The sequence below is a fragment of the Microcaecilia unicolor genome, chromosome 9 (assembly GCF_901765095.1).
Source record: "Microcaecilia unicolor chromosome 9, aMicUni1.1, whole genome shotgun sequence".
Taxonomy (NCBI): Eukaryota; Metazoa; Chordata; class Amphibia; order Gymnophiona; family Siphonopidae; genus Microcaecilia; species Microcaecilia unicolor.
This window is the reverse complement of record NC_044039.1, coordinates 63,091,825-63,112,921: the sequence shown is the minus strand read 5'-3', so window position 1 is coordinate 63,112,921 and position 21,097 is coordinate 63,091,825. Positions and strand designations below refer to the sequence as shown.

General features: G+C 44.8%; 1 protein-coding gene across 7 annotated transcripts in view; it reads right to left on the bottom strand.

The window, feature by feature from the left end:
- The window catches only part of DNM1L (dynamin 1 like), an 817,883-nt gene that overhangs the window by 167,272 nt on the left and 629,514 nt on the right, over nucleotides 1–21,097 (bottom strand). For 5 of the 7 annotated variants that reach the window (XM_030213773.1, XM_030213768.1, XM_030213772.1 and 2 more), the window contains 2 exons: nucleotides 15,977–16,030; nucleotides 13,972–14,046 (listed from right to left, as the gene is read on the bottom strand). In XM_030213773.1, the coding sequence (XP_030069633.1) occupies nucleotides 13,972–14,046; nucleotides 15,977–16,030 (129 nt within the window). The remainder of the gene's footprint in view (nucleotides 1–13,971; nucleotides 14,047–15,976; nucleotides 16,031–21,097) is intronic. The other 2 variants (XM_030213771.1, XM_030213774.1) reach the window with 1 other exon arrangement.

The window sequence follows — 21,097 nt, the reverse complement described above, 5'->3', positions numbered from 1 at the left end:
TTGGGCGCACGCCCCAAGGGTAAAATTCCCCAATTAGCAGAGGATCTGGCTCTTCTCCGCCGTCCTCTCATACTTCCAGCCAAACCAGGTACTGGGGATCTACCAAAAGTAATATCTTCCCCATTAGAAGAAGCATGGGAAGTTTTAAAACAACAACTTCCAATTAAAACAGATTTGATGGATATTCGAAACGAACCTCCCCCAGTACTAAGTTTCTCCTCCTCGATGGAAGGAGATTCTTCTCACCTTGACCTACCCAAGCCCCTTCCCCTTGACACGCCAGTTCCTTCAGGTGCAGGCTGTCTACCGTCACCCGCTCTCACCTTGGCCGGTATAGGAGATGATCTCGTATACGTTTCTGAAGGACTTCGTTCTCTACGGAAGTCCATGTCAACGCTCCCTGACACTACTGCACCTTCTGCATCAAAATCCGAAATACCCCAAATATCCCAACAACATGATGTTATTTCTCATCATACTAGACAGCGCGATCCTCACAGTTATCTTACTGATGAAGGATCTAGCCGCTGCCTTGCAGTTATTGACAGTCCCCTACACCCTACAAGTCTGAATATCAGTACAGAACCCATCCTATTTGGTCCACCTAACACACCTGCTCAATATGTGGCTTTGCATGAGAATTCATGGCATTATGTTCACCCATGGGTTGATGACCTTGCAGGATGGTCTGAGGCGCTCCAGCCCCAGTCCGCCCTCTTCCCGCGTGAAGGATCTTTACGGTCTGACAAGCTTTCACTTGTAAGAGATCTTATTTATGACCACCCCGACCCCCATTGGGATCAGAAAACAACTCTCTATCTAATCCAAGGTCTTCAGGTTTGGAAAAAGTATGAGAATCAGTTTCCCCCAACCACCTCGATTGATCTCCTTAAATCAGTGAAACTTTTTCCCCTGCTGAATAAAATGTCAGGTGGTGTCCCTCATACGGAATACACCCCACTCTCAGCTGTTGAATTGAATAGCCTCATACTACAGCTCCCGGATATTGCACAGGGAGGCAACCGATGGTTAAAGAAATTACAGGACATAACCCTGGGGACTACTCTATCAGTCGGCGATATGAAAGCGCTCCTGGGCAGAACCCCACACGCTAGTATCACTGACATATTCACTCAATCGGGCTATGCCAAATTTGCCACCGATACTCAGTATGATGGCAACCCTTTGACAGAAATTCAGACCAAAGTATTTCAGGAAATTCGGACCATGTATCCGACCCTTAAAGACTTTTCAGTCATCACTTCCCAAAGATGGGAAATGGATTCAGAGCCTATTGAAGCTTATTTACTTAGACTCCAAGACCTATATAAAGAACAGACAGAGGAAAAATTTGACTCTGATAATGCCCTCCCAGTATTCTACCATTTACTGAAGGGAACCTTACCCTCAGAGATTAAATTAAAATTGGAGAATACAGTGGGTCTCCAATTAGAAAAATGGCCTAAAATTCGTGAACACATCCTTCATCATTGCAGACGGCTTATTAAAAGCAAGCAAGATGAAGCCCAACATCGTAAGACAGTACACACCAACTTGGAGATGCTACAAACTGAAGATCTGAAAGAAAAAAGAGCCTCTAAGAGCGCTGACCCTGATACCAATACTCCTGACACTTCTCCCCCTGTTATTGTTATGTATGCTGACCAACGTTATGACAATAACGGTCAAAACCAGGGCCCACGGCCCTACCGCCCCGACCGTAGACCTGATTACCCAGAAGAAAGAGGTCGGCGCGGGCAACCACAGCGGGGTCCCCTACGGGGCCCTCCTGATAATAACAGACGGTTCCGAAACGATTATTCCCGGCCTAGCCCTGATCGCTATATAGATGTTCAGTGTTATCGTTGCCAACAATTTGGTCATTACGCTGCTCAATGTCCTCAGCCGCCATCCCATAGAGTTATAAGACAGCTTCGGCGAAATCCTCCAGAACGCCAGTCTTTCCCTTTATGGAACCCAGACCAACGCCGCCCACAGTGACTAGGCGTAGTCCGTACCAAGGCAGGCATGGATGATCCTATGATCACCCTGCTTATCTGTGATGTCCCTGTCCACTTCTTAATTGATACAGGCGCCTCTCGCTCTGTGTTGGCCCACGTCCCACACAAACTGCAGAAACTTCTTAAAATTTCCCCAAACAATATTACCACCACAGGATTTGATGGTGTTCCTACGGACACACCCCTGCTTGAACCCCTGCCAATTAAATATGCCACTCAACAACTATCTGCTCCCTTTTTGTACGCTCCGTTGTGCCCTGTTAATTTACTTGGAAGAGATCTATTGACACTGTTCCATTTTGAAATTCATTTTGATCCTTCCCCTAGTGAAACCACTTCACTTTTGATGGCTGTCACCTCTATGGTTGAAAAACAAATAGAGGTAGCATTGAATAACCTACCGGGTTTTCTTTGGGCCACTCCTGAGAAACCCTATGGTAAGGTTGCAGGCCCTCCCCATCTTATTCAGTTGTTACCTGGTTGTAAAGGTCCTAAAATTGCCCAGTACCCTTTGAAACCTGAAGTCATTGCTGGAGCTCAAGAACAAATTGATTCCCTATTACAGCAAGGTATTATTGAAAAATGTAATTCACCATACAATACTCCATTATTCCCAGTTCCAAAAAAGGAACCTGGCGCCTTCCGTATAGTACAGGACTTACGCGCGCTAAATGACCTCACTTACGCGGTATTCCCGAACGTGGAAAACCCAACCACACTCCTCAATAGTATCTCCTTGCAGACATATCATTCCACCATTGATTTATCCAACGCCTTCTTTTCCATCACCCTTGACCCCGTAAGCCGCCCGCTAACGGCTTTCCAATTCAATAACACAACATATCAGTGGACTCGTCTCCCTCAAGGATTTACTGACAGTCCTACAGTCTTTTCCCAGACCTTAGCAGCACATATACAAGAATTCAAACAGTACAGATATAGCCTCCCACCACAAACTTCCATTGTTCAGTATGTAGACGACATGCTCATCACCTGCCCCGATTTTGACACATGTGTTCAGGTCACCTGTGACTTTCTTGGCTTTCTTGCTACAAAAGGTTACAAGGTTAACAGAAAGAAATTAAAAGTTGCTCAGACACATGTTACCTTCCTTGGCCATCACATTGGCCCCCGTCAGAAGGGCCTAGGTCCCGACACTTTGCAACATGTCTCCTCCTTGCGTTTGCCCACCACCATTTCTGATCTCAGAGGTGTCCTTGGCATGTTAAATTTTTGTCGCCTGTGGATACCAAATTATTCAGCCCGGACTTAGCCCTTTTATATGAAACTACAAGGCAAACAGAAAGCAAAACATGAACCCGTTCTTTTTACACCTCAAGAAACAGCTAATCTTATGGCCCTTGTAAAGGATGTTATGCTTTCCTCACCATTGGCAACCATTGATGTCTCTCAGGATGTGCACCTTTGGGTCGTGCATACTGAGAATACCTGGTCTTGCCTGATCACTCAAGAACATGATGACCTTGCTTGTGGTTATCTCTCGGGTACTTTTTCACCTGTCGAAAGAGCTTTTGCTACTTGTGAGAAAGGCCTTGTTGCCGCCAGCACAGCTGTTACAAAATTATACAGCTACATTCCTCACCTTCCGGTGATTCTTCACACATCCCATGATGTTAAATATCTGTTGGATAAACAGATTAGTCACATGACTGTCTGCCGGTTACAAAAGTATCAAGTGCTTTTGTTCAGTGTAGTGCACTCTATTCACCCATTAACTTTAACTGACCTTCAACGCCTGGATCCATTACTCACTGTAACAGAGACAGCACAGAATGCTATTTTTCCCCATGAGTGCACTACCCGATTATCTGTTCCTGAATCACTCCATCTACATTCAGAAATCTTGCAAAGTGGCGAGGTTTGGTTTACAGATGGTTCTCAGCAAAACGGAGTTGCCGGTTTTGCCGCCCTCCGTTATACACCAGAAGAAGATATTCTGGATCCTATACAATTCAGGTTACCTGATTCATTCACAGCCCAAACCGCAGAACTTGCAGCGGTTTTGTATGTCTTGCTGTTTAAAGCACTACACTCAGATCTGAGCATTGTCACCGACTCGGACTATGTATTCACTTCCTTGCATTCCCATGTTCGCAAATGGAACCAGAGGGGTATGATCTCCTCTACCGGGCAACCCCTAAGTCACTTACCTTTGTGGACTGCACTTTTTGAAGCATTGGAGAAGCGCCATCAAAAAGGCCTTCGCACCAGTATCTCCTGGATTAAAGCACATCAGGAGACAGTTTTCTCTTTCGCCATTAATGGTAACCATGCTGCAGATGAACTAGCCCGTGAAGTCACTTCCTTTTCCAATCTTCCTACTATATCCACTTGCGATGTTACACTTCCTGTACTCGCGTCCGAAGCGCCTCTATTTGAGACACCCCCTTCTACTCCCTCGGGTTCAACACCCTCTGAATCCTCCTCCCCTGACATCCCACCTGCTTTCAACACCCCTCCTGTCATCACCTCCCTGCTGTCTCCTGAATCTGAGCCCCCTGTAACGTCCCCTCCCTCAGAATCCTTAATCTCAGACTTCTCCACTACCCTCACTTCCTCCCTTTCACAAGCAGAACTCACTTTGTGGAAGCAGGCAGGATGTTTCTAAATCCGAATGGAATTTGGACCCATCCCAATGGGCAATTATGTATTTCACAGCATGTTTTATCTCTTCTTTTGCATGCCCTCCACTACCCCTTACATTTAAATGCTACTACACTGTATGATCAATTGTCTTCCAGATTATGGGCTCCCCAAATGATGCCCATGTGTCACACCGTAGTTCATAATTGTTACAAATGTTTTCTGTACACACCTAAACGAGGACCTGTTATTCCTTCAGGTCATTACCTGTTGTCCAGGGACCTGGCCAACATTGGTATATCGATTTCACAGATATGCAGACGCCCGTTCGTGGTAAACGGTATCTGCTTGTCTGCGTGGACGCTTTCTCGAAGTGGGTGGAAGCTTTCCCTTGCTCTAGAGAAACCGCCCAAACTATGGCACAATCACTGTGCACTGAAATTATTCCTCGATTTGGGATTCCTGGCAAAATTACCACAGATAATGGTACACACTTTGTAAATGAACTTTTGCAGAACCTTCTTCCTGCACTCGGCATTACTCACAGAACTGTCTGTGTTTACAAACCCACCAGTAATGGTCTGGTTGAACGATACAATGGATTGCTCAAAACAAAAATGCGTCAGCTTATGGCAAATGGGATAAAGAATTGGCTTGATGCCCTTCCTTTGGCACTATTATCTCTCCGTGCCACTCCATCCTCTTCCCTTAAACTGACGCCGTTCCAATTATGTACAGGTCGCCAGATGCGACTCATACCTGGCAATCCAGACACTCAAGTACCCGATCAATACTCAGTATATTGGGATATCTTGCAGACTATTGTAAGTTCTCTGTCCTCAATTCCACAGGCCATTTCGGACAGAAGAGGGGATTGTGATGCCGATAGATCCCCCCCTTATAAAGTGGGCGATCTGGTGCACCGGCGTTATTACACGCACAAGACCTGGCGAGATCCGATCTACGTTGGGCCCTTCAAGATAGAAGCCCTGTCAGCCACAGCTGCAAAGCTGGAGGACCATCTCCTGGATGTTTCCATTGATGTTCCCAGCACAGCAGTCACTGGAGAGACCAGTCCCACCACGAACCCCATCACCACCGCCACTGAGCCCGAGACCACCGACCCCGCACCCAACACTTTTTAATCATCTTGATCAACTTGACCAAGGACTTAACCACCTTACCCCCTCTCCTGAATCACACCTCCTTGATCTGGCTGACATTATTATCCAAGCCTTCGCAGAATCTCCAGAGTCACCATCTGAACAACCACCTGTATCTGAACCAGTATTTGAGTTGCCTTCTTCACCCCCACCTCCCACAGTTCCTGCTCTTCCACTTCCCTACGTGGATCTTCGTATCCGTCTCATCAGAATCCGTAATCTGGCAGAAGATCTCCTCCAAGTCCGCAACCTAGCAGGACAATTGACCCCGGAGGAACAGTTGACCCCGGAGGAACGAGATTCCATTGTGTTTTCAACAGTAAACATTTTGCACAGCAACACCTGTGAGTTGCTCGACATTCTACATCGGTACTTCCCAAATCAAGCCAGATAAATGCCACAGCAAGTTCCGCCGCTGTGCACTTCAGAAGTATTTATCCCCTTACAGACTGTTTCTCTACATAAGTGTGACTCTGAACAGGTATCTGATACAAATTCCCATTGGTCCAAAGACTTGGATGACAATTATCTGGAAGCCGACACCGGAACCAGCGCTCGTCCAAGTGTTGCCTCTGCTGTAACGGTGTTACATCAGTACACCCTCTTCTTCTGCTTCCCATCTGCCAGACTGTTTGCTGTTGGACTCGTGTGCATGATCATACTGTGTATAGGTTTGGTTTTGTTTCTCACTACCTTGTTTCCCTATACTGCTGACAGCAACCTCTTTGATCTTTGGATCACACTTACAGCCTTTCCCACTGGCAACGTTACCTTGCCAACCGGAAACGCTACGGTACTTGCAACTACTTCTGTACTTGCAATTACCCCAGCAGTACTTGCAACTACTTCTGTATTTGCATCCACACCTACTACAGCATCTTACACAAAACTCCAACAGTACACCACAATCACACGCCCGTTTGGATATAGCCCCCCCAGACGATCTCAAAGATCAGCCCCGCTGCCACCAGTCAACCCACCCCCTGGGCAGACACATCTGCCACGACAGACTTTTCAGCTGGCAATCCTCCAGATCCTATTGAAACCTTGCTTGAATTACGACCCACCCCTCCTCCTTCTTCTTTGGTTCCTGCTAGTGACGCTCCTCCTCCCACACATACTACTTTAGCCACGTCAAACATCACCGTCCCAGCCACTCGTCCTCCCAGATAGCTCCACACGCCTAAGTGACCATCAATATATGTCCCAGAATTTACCAGACACTCCGCCTTCTCCACCTGATTCTCCCCCACCGTCGCCTTTAAATTTAGGTGCACACTTGATCCCTGAACCCCCAGAATATCTAAGACAATTAATTCATCCTCATTGGGACCCTGCTCCAGAAGACGATACAAATTGGGACCCCTTCACCCGATACCACACACTGTGTGAACCTTTGTTTGACAGTTGGACATTAGGTCCTAGCCGTACGGTTATACACACTCAGTTACTGTTTGGAGGAACCTTAGGCTTACAAATTGAACAAACAGACGACCTCCTAATCAGGCCACAAACTGGTGACATTGTAGATTTTTGGGTAATTACATACGCCGTACTGGGCACTGACTGGATTCCCTTCCTGTTTATCAGAGAGGTTGGATTGAGACCTTTGGAAGTATATGGTATTTTCCAAATCCCAGATCCTACTGAAATAGGGGCTATTAGAATTTACCCCCCATACCCAAATACCTGTTGCTAAAACCCTTGGGATAAATTTGTCGCTCTCCTTAATCAGTAGCCGTTACTTACCTTTCGTACAATTGTGATACAGTGCCTCATTATGAAAACTACCAACATGAAGGGCTTAGCCCTCCTGTTGTGTGTGCTCACCACACCCATGATACATGGAACACAGTACCTAGCAAATTTTCAAGAACAATTTACAACCACTTATGAAATAACATTACCCACTACCAAGGACACAACCACTATCACCCTTGATGTGTGTGCTTACACAATGTGTGGGGAACATCCTGTGCAGCAATATTTGTCAGCTTTTGAAGTATACCTGTGTCCCTTCCCCAATTGTGGAAGTTGGGCACAAGTATGGTGGTATACAGGTTCATGGGTTCCCTACTCAGGTACTGAGATTCCAGATCTAAAAGGAGCATTTCCATCATGAAATTGCGAGTCACTGGCCTCTGCCAAATGACCAAATGTAATCCAGTGGCTATCACTTTTAGAGGAGTAACGGATGTTACATACAGAACTTATTCCATAGGAATTGATGCCACAGGTAGAGACCCCATTGGAAAAATCAAGATTGTTCCACCCCCAGCCCAACCTACAGCGACCAATCCTTTAGTGCCGACAAAGATCCCAGAAATAAAAATTCCTTACCAGATTGTACCAATTAATAATTCTAAAGATTTAATGGCACTGGAAACAGGATTTGGAGAGACAAACCTATGGCTCGAATGGGCACATTATACTACAAAGAGTTTGAATGTCTCTAATTGTTATTTTTGTTCCCATGCAAGAGCAGAACCAACAGTTGTTCCTTTCCCCTTGGATCTCCAAAATGATCCAGATGGATTTTGGTGTATGTTGCAATTATTACAGGTTAAAGACTACATAAATCAATCTTGCCAACATCTTGACGAGCATCACCCTTACTTACCCCCTCGGATGAGGGTTCCACCTGCATTCAGGATTCCAAATCCTACTACCAGATATCATACATGTCTGGAACGATATGGGGTGAAAAAGACACGGTTTTTAGGAAACTTAACCAATTGTAACACAACCTTAGGAAATGGGACTCTGCAAAATCTGAACCTAACACGGTTCTCACAAGCTAGAGCAGACATATGGTGGTACTGTGGAACCCGCACTATCCGCCATACACTTCCTAACAATTGGACAGGCAGATGTGCCTTAGTCAAATTGGTCATTCCCATCATTATAGCATCCTTGCCTCCTCCTCATAGCAGCTCTTCCTCACGAGTGAAGAGAAATGCAATGCCTGGATCTTTTGATGATCGGGTCTATATAGATGCTATTGGAGTTCCAAGAGGGGTTCCTGATGAGTTTAAAGCCAGAAACCAGATAGCTGCAGGATTTGAATCAGTTTTCTTTTGGTGGGCGACTATCAATAAGAATCTTGACTGGATCAACTATATATATTACAATCAGCAGAGATTTGTGAACTACACTAGGGATGCAGTTCAAGGAATTGCAACACAATTAGACGCCACTAGCCGGATGACGTTGGAAAATAGATTAGTTCTTGACCAACTTCTAGCAGCGGATGGAGGGGTGTGCCAAAAGATAGGCACCCAGTGTTGCACCTTTATCCCCAACAATACAGCTCCAGATGGATCAATTACCAGAGCTTTAGAAGGCTTAACCTCACTGTCGCAAGAATTGGCAGAGAACTCTGGCGTTGATACATCCTGGACAGGTTGGATGGATAGAGCTTTTGGTAAATGGAAAACATTTATCATTTCAGCAGCCACGACTATAATCATAGTGGTAGCAATTTTTGTTTTAGTAGGATGTTGCATAATCCCTTGTGCTAGAGGCTTAGTAGAACGCTTAATTGAAACCGCAATAATGAAAAGGACCACAGCAGGACAATATGCCCTGTACGAAAATCTCCTTCCCAACACCACAGGAGAAAACACATTGGACTATCTCCCTCCGAGAAGTACCAATCGCTATGCAACTGTTAGAGACACTGGAGAGATGTCTGCAACTGTATAATCAGATAATAGCGCACAGGGATATAATGTAACCATATAAAGCTGTATAAGATGATGTGATCAATTGTGCAAATCTATGCAAATGTATAATTAAGATATAATCAGTATATAACCAATGATTTTGTGATTTATAACAATATAAATATATTGACATACATAAGATTAAGATAGAACCTGCATATTAAAGGGTTGAAGAAAAATTATATTGTAGTAACCATAAGTGTTAGTAGGATTGACATAATTGAAGTACTGCCAAGATGATACTTTCAAACTGAAAACGAAACAAATTGTGCCAGTTGATCGTAAGACTCAGATAATTTTATGGCCTCATAGAATACCTTCTGGAATGGATGGTGCCAAGGTACGTTAACCCTGGTGTCACCCTATGGGATAGGGTGAAGAGGGGAATGTTAATATATGGCCTAGCTTTAAGGCTACCACTGGAATAGTGATGGCCAAAGCTATGTAGCCGAAAACAACTGAAAAAGTACTGATTAGGCCAAACAACAAGTAAATGATTTAATATTTGAGAATCTGCAAAGAGCAGGTCTGAATAATGACTTCTGACACAAATTGGTACAATTTTTAAATCAAATATAGCACCTGTAATGAAAGATCAGATGAATAAAATGGAGCTTATTAGTTTTGGTATACAATGATACAGAGGTAATACAGAGTTCATGAGATGGTATGAAAGGTATGAAAAGTATGAAAAGTATTGCAGCCGGAAGATGTGAAACTGTTATCTCAACGCTTCCCAAAACATGTTGATAATTAGCAGTAGCTGAGAACGGAAGGAGGTGGGCACATCAGGCAGCAGACCGCATGGGAAAGTATGCTCTCAGAAATGCGAAATATTAGGAGCTAGGTATCTCACCATTAACTTCTATGGAGAGGATAGGGCAGGGGCGTATCTGCGTGGGGCCTCAGGGGCCTGGGCCCCCGCAGATTTCGCCCTGGACCCCCCTACCGCTGCCAACCCTCCCCCTCCGTTGCTCGCCTACCTTCGCTGGCGGGGGACCCCAACCCCCGCCAGCCGAGGTCCGCGTCCTCCTGCCGCTGCCGGCTGCCTTTGGTCCTTTAATTCTTCCATTGAAGCTGGCGCCGACGAAAGTTTCTTTTGAGTCTGACGTCGCTGCACGTTGTACGTGCAGGACGTCAGACTCAGAAATTGTTTCTGAGTCTGACGTCCTGCACGTACAACGTGCAACGTGCAGCGACGTCAGATTCAAAAGAAACTTTTTCGTCGGCGCCAGCTTCAATGGAAGAATGAAAGGACCAAAGGCAGCCGGCAGCGGCAGGAGGACGCGGACCTCGGCTGGCGGGGGTTGGGGTCCCCCGCCAGCGAAGGTAGGCGAGCAACGGAGGGGGAGGGTTAGCAATGGCAGCGGCTGGGGGGAGGGGGATCGGCAATGGCGGCGGCGGCGGCGGCGGCGGCGGGGGGGGGGGGGCTATAATGTGCCCCCCCTCTCTGGCCCCCCCTACCGCCGCAGTTCAGATACGCCCCTGGGATAGGGTATAAAAGATGGGAGATTTTGGCTTAGTTTGAGAGTCTTCTCCAAAGCTTCTGTCAGACGGCGAAGCCCTGTGCGGCTGAAACCAGAATCTGATGTCTGTATTTGTATCAACTTGAAGACCTGTGTTTGGGTAAGGAATAAAATGTACCTATCTATCTAAACCTATCTCTGTCTCTATTTTTATTGATTCTATCTTCTCTTTACCTAACATTTAGCCTACAAGGTAGATCACATACAAGTGACACTCAGTTTTGGACAGAAAGCAGTAGCTATGGGAATTAGTTTTCAATTACGGCTCCTAATGCCACTCCCTTATGATTGGGTGACAATGGAGGTTAGAGAAACTATACAGAACCTAATATATGAAATAAGTACCTTTAGTCCCCTGTGGGAAGGAGTCAGAAAGAGGTCTATAAGGGGGGGGAATTAAAACAGATGTCAGGATGTGTGAAGGGGCATAATCGAATGCGAACGCCTATCTCCATGGGCGTCTATCTCCGAGAACAGGTACGTGAAAGGGCGGGACAAACCGTATTTAAAAAAACAAATGGGCGGCCATCTTTTTTCTGATAATACAGTTTGTGCCAGTCAAGTGCATCGGATTTGAGCTGGGCGGTATCGTTTTTCAGCGATAATGGAAACCAAAGACACCCAGCTCAAAAATGAACAAATCCAAGGCATTGGGTCGTGGGAGGGGCCAGGATTTGTAGTGCACTGGTCCCCCTCACATGCCAGGACACCAACCGGGCACCCTAGGGGGCACTTGTAACAATTACAAAAAAAAGTTAACTACCTCTGAAGTCCATAGCTCCCTTCCCTTGGGTGCTGAGCCCCCCCAAAATCCACTCCCCACAACTCTACACTATTACCATAGCACTTATGGCTGAAGGCGGGCACCTAGATGTGGGTACAGTGGGTTTTGGGGGCAGTTTGGAGGGCTCCCATTTACCACCACAAGTGTAACAGGTAGGGGGGGGTGGGCCTGGGTCCACCTGGCTGAAGTCCACTGCACCCACTAACAACTGCTCCAGGGACCTGCATACTGCTGTGATGGAGCTGGGTATGACATTTGAGGCTGGCATACAGGCTGGAAAAAAAGTTTTTAAAGTTCTTTTTTTTGGGTGGGAGGGGGTTAGTGACCACTGGGGGAGTCAGGGGTGGTCATTCCTGATTCCCTCCGGTGGTCATCTGGTCATTTAGGGCACTTTTTTGGGACTTGTTCGTGAAAAGAAAGAGTCCAAAAAAGTGACCCAAATTCACGCTAAAAACGCCTTTCTTTTTTCGATTATCATCCGAGGACGCCCACCTCTCCTCGGCCGATAAACACGCCCCAGTCCCGCCCTCACCATGCCTCCGACACGCCCCTGTCAACTTTGGCCGTTTCCACGACAGATTGCAGTTGAAGACGCCCAAAATCGGCTTTCGATTATACCGATTTGGGCACCCATGGTAGAAAGACGTCCATCTCCCGATTTGGGTCGAAATATGGGCGTCTTTCTCTTTCAAAAATAAGGTGGATAGTCATCGTCAGTTCAGCTCCTTCTTAAAAAAAAAACGCCACTGCCATTTTATTTTTAGTAAGCGGTGTTAGCAGTAGGCATGTGAATTGACTGAGTCTTGGTTTTGATTTTACTGTATTTTACTATCAGTTGTAGGTTTTGTTAGTTCACCAATACGGACAAGTGATATATCATTGATTTTCTAGGTTAAGCTCCTTCCCTTGACAAAGCGATGGTGAAACGGATGTCCGTCGGGAATACTGGAGCTGGAGATAAGTACCACATTGTCTTATTTATTAAAGTACCACTAGTTACCCTGTACAGTTTGAAATTTGTTGAAATTCACATTATGTGCACAGCATATGATTTTGGACAGTGGAGGTTTTTCGGTCAGTGATTATATTTATCACCTACAGTCTCTGAGAGTCCTCTCAAGTTGAATCAATGGAGTAGAGACTGAGTGTTTTATGAGACTTCTTCCTCCGTATTACTCATACGCCATTAGTTTTGCTAATTATTTTTGGGAGTACAATTGGCACTAAGTTCTTTGTTTAGTGACCACTGGCCTCTTATTGTTTCATATTGGTCCACTGTATTCAGACCAGTAATACAAGGCTGTAGATCATTTAAGACACTGGATTAAGTTCACTAGGGTAAAACCAGAACTAGCTCAATGTGCCCCTCACAACACGGAACAAATTAATCACTTTACTGTTATTTTATTTCTCACAGAGCAGCAACTGAACACGTGCACCTCAGAAGTAGAACAAAGCTCTAACGGATGCTCTAAGTAAATAGAATAATCAACCGAATAAAACAGTGTGATGGCATTCATGTGGAGCATTACTGAACAGGGTTCTGGCATGTACAGAACGTCCCATCTAGCTGCTGTTACATCGGGTCCCCCAATCCCATGAAACAGTGTAAAGCAAGCAAATTCTATAAGGGGAGGAGAGTGAATATGCATAGGTGATTATCTTTCTATTCACAGAGAACACCCATAGTCAATACAGTCATATCTACTGAGATGATTATTTTATTACATAGAGTTGTTTATACTTGCATTTCTGAGTTAACACATGAATCTTTGTAAATGGTTCCAATACTGCATGACAATATCTTTAGTCATATGAGAACCATGGTACCAAAAGTAACAAGCAGAAAACAATCTATTTGAAAATACAAACTGTGGTGATTTTGTATAGTGGTTCATAATAAATTAAACATATTAGGTAAAGAATGCTGTCATATTAGAAATAAGCTGTATGAAAGAAACCTAGAGCATATTAAAAAAAAACAAACCACACACACCTTTAGAATTAGTTGTACTTAATACTCAAGTACAGCAAGCCATGCAGGTGAAAAAAACTACAGCCACAGCACATACAGAAAAAGTCCTTGAGTTAAGACACACTGTAATACATTCCCAGCATGCTGTATTTGTATTAAGAGTCAAGCCAGACCTTGCCGTCAACCTCAGAAGCTATAGTAGAAAGATCCTGTGAAGCAGATGCCAGAGCAACTGGGACTTTAGAGGACTGAAGAAGGCAAGAAATGCAGAAATCAACCAGCAGTACTGAAAGCACCATATACTCCAAACACCAAGCCCACAACACTGCACTTGGTAACCACTCTAGTTAGCAAGTGAACAGGACACAAAGATTTCAAAAACATGACATACTAAAAAAAGCATTTAGCTCACTAGAATGTAGTTCACGATACAATTTATAGTGGAAATCAGATGATTGTCTATGGATCCTTCCATATTTAATATATTCGGTCATATTTTTGCACTTTTGTTAACAGGCTATTATTCCCTCATTTAAATGGTCAATAGTAATTATTTTCAAACTATATTTCTTTATCATTTTCTTTACTTTGGTTACATGCGATTCTAACCTTGGATGACAAGATGCCATCGTCTGAGGCTGAATTCTTCAGTGCTACCCCTTGAGCTGTCTTTTCTTCTATCCCATGACCCTGTCTTATTTCAAAGTCCTCAGCTATAAATCTAGCTTTATTTAGGCTGTTATTAAGAATCCATATGCATCTGCACACACAGCTACAGAAATGTTATTATTTCTACATAAACTTTCTAGAAAACAAGTCAGAGTGAGATATTGATGTGGACTGATTTTGTTGCTCTTCAAATATAAATAATGGGCCCAATATTCAGCCTGTTGCAGTCAGCATTTTTTAAGCCACTGACAGTCACGGGGGCTGAATTAAGCCCAGATATTCAATGCCGGGCTAGGTCTGGGCTCAAGCTAGTAGTGGCCCTACCATTAGGCCAATTGAGGCAGGGGCCTCAGGCGACACTAATTACGGAGTGGCATCTTTCCCCCTTCCTTCCTCAACTCCCCTCCACAGCCTACGTTCTTTTTCATTTTTCAGAAGTCGACGGCAGTAGCGATCCCCATATGCTGCCCTGCTGCCAGTCCTGGTGTCTTCTCTGTACTGCAGCCTTCCTCTCTGATGTAACTTCCTGTTTCCTCAGAGGCAGGCCACGGTACAGAGGAGATGCCGGTGCTGGAAGCATATGGGGATCGCTGCCGCCTCCGCCTTTTGAACACAACAACAAAAATAGAAGGTGGGGAAGGAAGGGATAGATGCTAGACCTTGGCTGGGGGGGGGGGGGGCGGGAAAGAGTTTGCAGGGAAGGGGGCTTGGGCAACATTTCATCCCTGCCTCAGGACCGCCCTTGGCTCAAGCACCGAATATCTGGGTATGTGTGGTCATCTTGAAGCTAATTGGGCAACGCCAATATTTAGACTGGTGCCCAGTTAGCTCAGCCTTTTTGATGTTGTAACTTTATGCACTTACTTAAACAGTTAGTGGACCAAATATCACTGCTAACTGGTTAAGTGTCAGTGCTGCCCCAGACCTCCCTGGCACTAACTGGACAGTGTGTGGCAGTCAGAGGCAATATTCAGTGGCACTTATGTGCTGCTGTATATTGATGGATGGCCAGTTCAATGGGGTTTAACCAGGAAAAGTCTCTCCTGCCTGGTTAAACTCTTTTGAATATCAGGCTTAGTATTCATAGAGAATGGAGGATGGGCAAGTGAGTAGTTATAACATATTTTGTAATGCTGTCTTACCACCATGCACTGGCAAGGAACTGAAACCCCATCTTTAATTCCCTTTTCTGTGTCAGTAACTGTCACTATTGCCAGAATGCAATATATTGATAGCAACCCCATCAAATGGTGCTTATTCACCAGGACACACAGGAAGATACACCATTACTCAATAGGGAGAACCTGGACAGAATTCCCATTACAAACCAACTCCCACACAGATGAACCATGCACGCAGTAGCTTTGCAGACAGAGTAGTTGTGACCTCTGCAGAGTCCACCTGATGGAAGCTAGACCTCTTCCAAGTTCTCACTGTCTCGTTCTCAGGATAAGAATTTCATCATGTTTGACCATAGGTTACAATTGTATTTACATTTCAGTTATTCACCTTGTCTCGCGGCACAGGAGGCAAATCCCTGGCTAATCTGTTGCGTCTCTGTTCCTAAAAAAACAAGCAGAGAAAAAAACCCAATTTCACAAAATTCTGCAACAAAGCACATCTAAAAGACCTAGTTATAGAATCATACTGTAAATTCTAAACTAAGTGCACATTTGCAATTCATGCCTGGCTTTCATTCAATATACTGTAGCACCTTCTACCCACTTGATTTATCACTATAACAGATTTTGTGACACTTCAATTGGCACCTGGGCCACATGGAAGCTTTCAGAGAGAGGAAGTGACATGATTATTGTCTAATAATAGTGGAATATATGGAAGCAAAGGTAAATTTTAAAGCCTGTTTCTCCCTAAAAGAGCCCTATTACTTTTAAAGTGCAGGAACAACTTGAGAAAAACAGAAAAAGAACTTCTAAATGGGGTGGAGGGAGGGACAGGTGGAGAGCATTAGGGAAGGATGTTCTATCTGTGGCAGAAGACTGTACACCTGCCTCAGTTTTGCCAATGGTCCTGGTTTAAGGCTGCAAAAAGAACTCTGTTGAATTTCTGTGATTTTCAAGAAGCATAACCAGTGGCGTAGCTAGGGTAGTTGACACCCGAGGGCCGGTCATTTTTTAACACCCCCCCCCCCCCTCCCCACGAAATCCAGTACTAGGCATACCGAGAATACAAAACACTCAGGACCTATAGAGCAATTCTACCATACCATAAGCAGTAATTTGTACGAGTCACACAAGGAAAAGGAAAGCATCTTAAACACTACAGTGAGCACTAGAACATCAATTCACCTATTGTAAAACGAAAACAGACAGATTAGTACAGATCGTCGATCCTGCACAGTCAATGCCAACCGAAAGCCATGTCTTTTTCACAAATACAGATGCACCCTAATCCACTATAGAATAAGTAATCATAAACTTTCTATTTAGACAAAAATTAAACTGAACCCCCAAGATGCCAGACTCTGCATACAATGCAACACCACAGAAACAGAAAATGTCCTCTAGTACTGTGCAAACTATAAAGACAGCAGATGTAAATTTGAAAAAACTAACAAATACCAATCACCACTTTACAAATTAACAAATAGAAATAAAACAAATAATATCATTTTATTGGACTAATACATTTAGCTTTCAGAGGCCAAAACCTCCTTCCTCAGGTCAATTCAGTATAGTACTGTTACAGTGTCCTATCCTGACCTGAGGAAGGGGGTTTTGTTCTCCGAAAGTAAAATGTATTAAAATTAGTCCAATAAAAAGATTACCTTATTTACATGTTCTATTATAAACATTTATTAACACAGCTACAATACTACTTTATCCTAAAGCAAAAAAATATATATATTTACAATTCATTGTCTCTGGTTTCTGCTTTCCTCATCTTTTCACTGTCTTCCTTCTATCCAGCATCTGTCTTCGCTCTCTCTCTGCCATCTAGTGTCTGCCCTCTCTCTCTGCCCCTTCCATCCACTGTCTGCCCTCTCTCCCTTCCATCCACTTCTGCCCCTTCCATGCACCATCTGCCCCAGTCTGCCATCTCTCTCTCCCCCTTCCATCAACATCTGCCCTCTATCTCTGCCCCTTCCATCCACCATTTGCCCCAGTCTGCCCTCTTTCTCTCTCCCCTTCCACCCACCATCTGCCCTTTCTCTCTGCCCCTTCAATCCGTCTGCCCTCCCTCTCTCATCCGTCCAGGGTCTGCCCTCCCTCACGTGCCCCCTTCCATCCAGGATCTGTCCCCTCTCTCGCTGCCCCCTCTTTTCAGCCCCCAGTTCCAGTCCCCTTCATCCACCATATGCCTTGCATCCCCCCTTTCAGCCCCAGACCCATTCTCCCCCGTTTCAGCCCCAGACCCATTCTCCCACCTGCCCCAGGCATGGACCCATTTTCCCTCCTGCCCCCATGTCAGACCCCAGTTCCAGCTTCAGACCCCTTCTCCCATCTGAGCACTCCCCTCCCCCCTCTGAGCACCCCCACCCTCCCCAATCCCCTTCTCCCCTCTCTGAGCTCCCCACCCTCCCTAATCCCCTTTAAGCACCCCTCTGAGGTCCCCCACCCCTCCCCCCTCCTTGATGCTCTCCCACCCTCCCTAATCCCCTTTAAGCACCCCTCTGAGCACCCCCACCCCTCCCCAATCCCCTTCTCCCCTCCTTGATGCTCTCCCACCCTCCCTAATCCCCTTTAAGCACCCCTCTGAGCGCCCCCACCCCTCCCCAATCCCCTTCTCCCCTCTGAGTCCCCCCCCCCGAGATCCGTTCTCCTGCTGCTCCTACCCTGTCCTGCCTTTAACATTTTTTTTTCGAAGCGCCGGAGAGTGGCAGGCAGCGCGCCTCGTGTCTGCCCTGCTAGTAAAGAAGATCTCGCTGACGTCGTCGCCCTTCCCACATTGAGTCCCGCCCCCCTGAGGCAAGTTCCTATTACCGCGAGGGCGGGCGGGACTCAGGGAAGGACGACGACGTCAGCGAGATCTTCTTTACTAGCAGGGCAGACGCGAGGCGCGCTGCCTGCCACTCTCTGGCGCTTCAAAAAAAAAAAATGTTAAAAGCGGAGCAGCGGGAGCGGAGCACCCCCCCCCACCCGATGACACCCGGAGTGGACCACCCCCACCGCCCCGCCCTTGCTACGCCACTGAGCATAACACAAGACAACTTGGTTAGGAACAGATGCATGAATTGTCAGACCACACTTTCTACAGAAGGCATGCAAGGTGCTATCAATTTCAGGTGCCAACAGGAATAGCAAATCAAACACAGTGCTTGTAGGAAACCAAGAGGGTGCTAACCTCTATGCTGTGTGCACATGATTATAACACACACACATACATACATTTCTATCTCTCCTAGACATTTAGCATCAGATAAAAACCCACTACACACATATGGGTGAGTTGTATAATTCTTTTACAATTGCTGTGCATGTCTGCAGCAGCTTTTATCATAAGCGTCTCAAGAAAGTACATTAAAGAGTCTTAAATGGAAGCGGAATTTGTGGGCTGACCGTAAAATCAATGCGAGTTAAAACCCAAATGAGAATCAGGGCCACAGAACTCAGGGTGGAGGCATATCAGGTTATAGTGCACAATAAATATGGCTTTAAGATGAAGTCCTATTACACCCAAAGGGCTTTCAGCACCAGATCTCAGAGCTAGATATGACACAGCTGCAAGCCTATAACATCACTTGGACAGGATCAGGAACTGATGTAATTCCTTTTGGATCAACCAATGCAGATACTAGTAAGAAGAAATCTGAGCTACAAGGTAATTTTGATCTGTGAGCACTAGGAATATGAAGCCAACAAATTTTCAGTCTTTTTTTTTTTCAGTATACACCAAATAACAAAATGACACCCAAGTGAGCAACTGCCGAATTTCACATCAGATACAAAATATGATACCGAGCTTTTAGAAGAGTTACACAAACACCATAATAACTCGGATATACTATTATTATATCAGACAAGATAATAGCAAGACTGTTAGCTTCATTCTGACTGCATGCCAATATATACACTTTCTGTAAGACCAAAGGTACTTTGCTGGTCTCCTGGAATTTTAATTTCTAAACATTATATAGTACACGAATACCTACATAGGGGAAAATCTAAGAAATAAAAAAAGTGAAAAATCAGAGAGGGAAAGACATGGTCATAAATTTGCCAGTTTTGGCTAAAGGTTCCCACTTATCTAAATATAGAGATCAAAAGCTTCTCCACAAAAAAGTCTCCTACAACCTACTTGTTATACATTATGTTTCAACAATTTTTTATTGATGAGGTCACGTGGTATACAATTCCATCTCAGTCAATATAAATCGTATAACAGCAAAGTCTAGTACATATTACTAAACCTGAAATGTCCATCATCAATGTTTTCCAAACTTTTCTCCCCTATCCCTTCCTTCTTGTCTACTCCTATATCTATAATGTGTACATGTATAATTACTGTACAATGCATAACTATTAACAATAAACTTTTATATGAAACTCCAATATTTATAACTCGTGTTTTACTCAGTGTATTATCCCAACAATATTTACTGGTGGGCCCTCTTAATGTGCTCCTTCAAAGGATTGTTCTCCTATCTAATAATATACGTCCCTCTATTATGCATTGAACATTACCCTTTTCCCACTCCTATACCCCCCCCCCCCAACCTCCCTCCCCCCTCTACTCGCTTAAAATGTTCTCTAAACATCATGGTTAATTACCTCTACCTCTGCACATGCTATTCCTACCAGAGTGTAAAATATTGGTCTTGCTTCTTTTGGCACTGTGCTCCTCTTATAATAGGGGCAGATTATTGAGCACTGCGCTTCTCGCTTTATGTGAGATACTGTGTAAATATCTGTTCCAAATTGAAATAAAGGCTTTTCTTTTCTTTGGGATGCCGCGTGCCACTCTAGCCTCCCATAACATCAACTCATGAAATTTATTCCTCCAAAACCAGATGGTGGGTGGTTCCTCTTGCTACCAATGCCTCAGTATACATTTTTTCCCCACTGCGTATGTCTTACCCAGTAATAGATCCATGTTCTTGTCTGATAGCTTATAGGCCCCCCTTTTGTTTAATAACACCCCTCTCCACGAGGGAATTAGTCTGTGGCCTATGAGAGTCTCAAGGTAATTATGGATCCTTTTCCAGAATATTTTCACTTTGATACAACTCCAAAATGCATGCAGAAGTGTATTTCTCCCTTGTCTACACTTTACACACTGAGCATCCGGTGCACAGCCTGCTCTTGCTGCCTGTGTTTGTGCCATGTATCCCCTATGTAATATCCTATACTGGCTCTCCTGTAGCTCTGCCCCGCTAACTTGCCTGGGGATATCTTTTATCAATTTTGCAAAATTTACTCCCTTCAATTCATATCCCAGGTCTTTGCTCCAAGCCTCTATGAGTGCTCCATAGTTTCGGGGCGGACAGAGCGACAGCAGGGCCCGGTGCAAACTAGATATGGATACGTGACCATGTGCATCCCCTTTTAAGAATTCTCTGAGTTTTTGTCCTAATTTTGTGCCCAATGCCTCTTGATCTAAGCTGTACCAATAGTGATGTAATTGTCTGTATGTAAAGTGATCTTTGTTAGTTAGAGAAAGTCTCTGCCT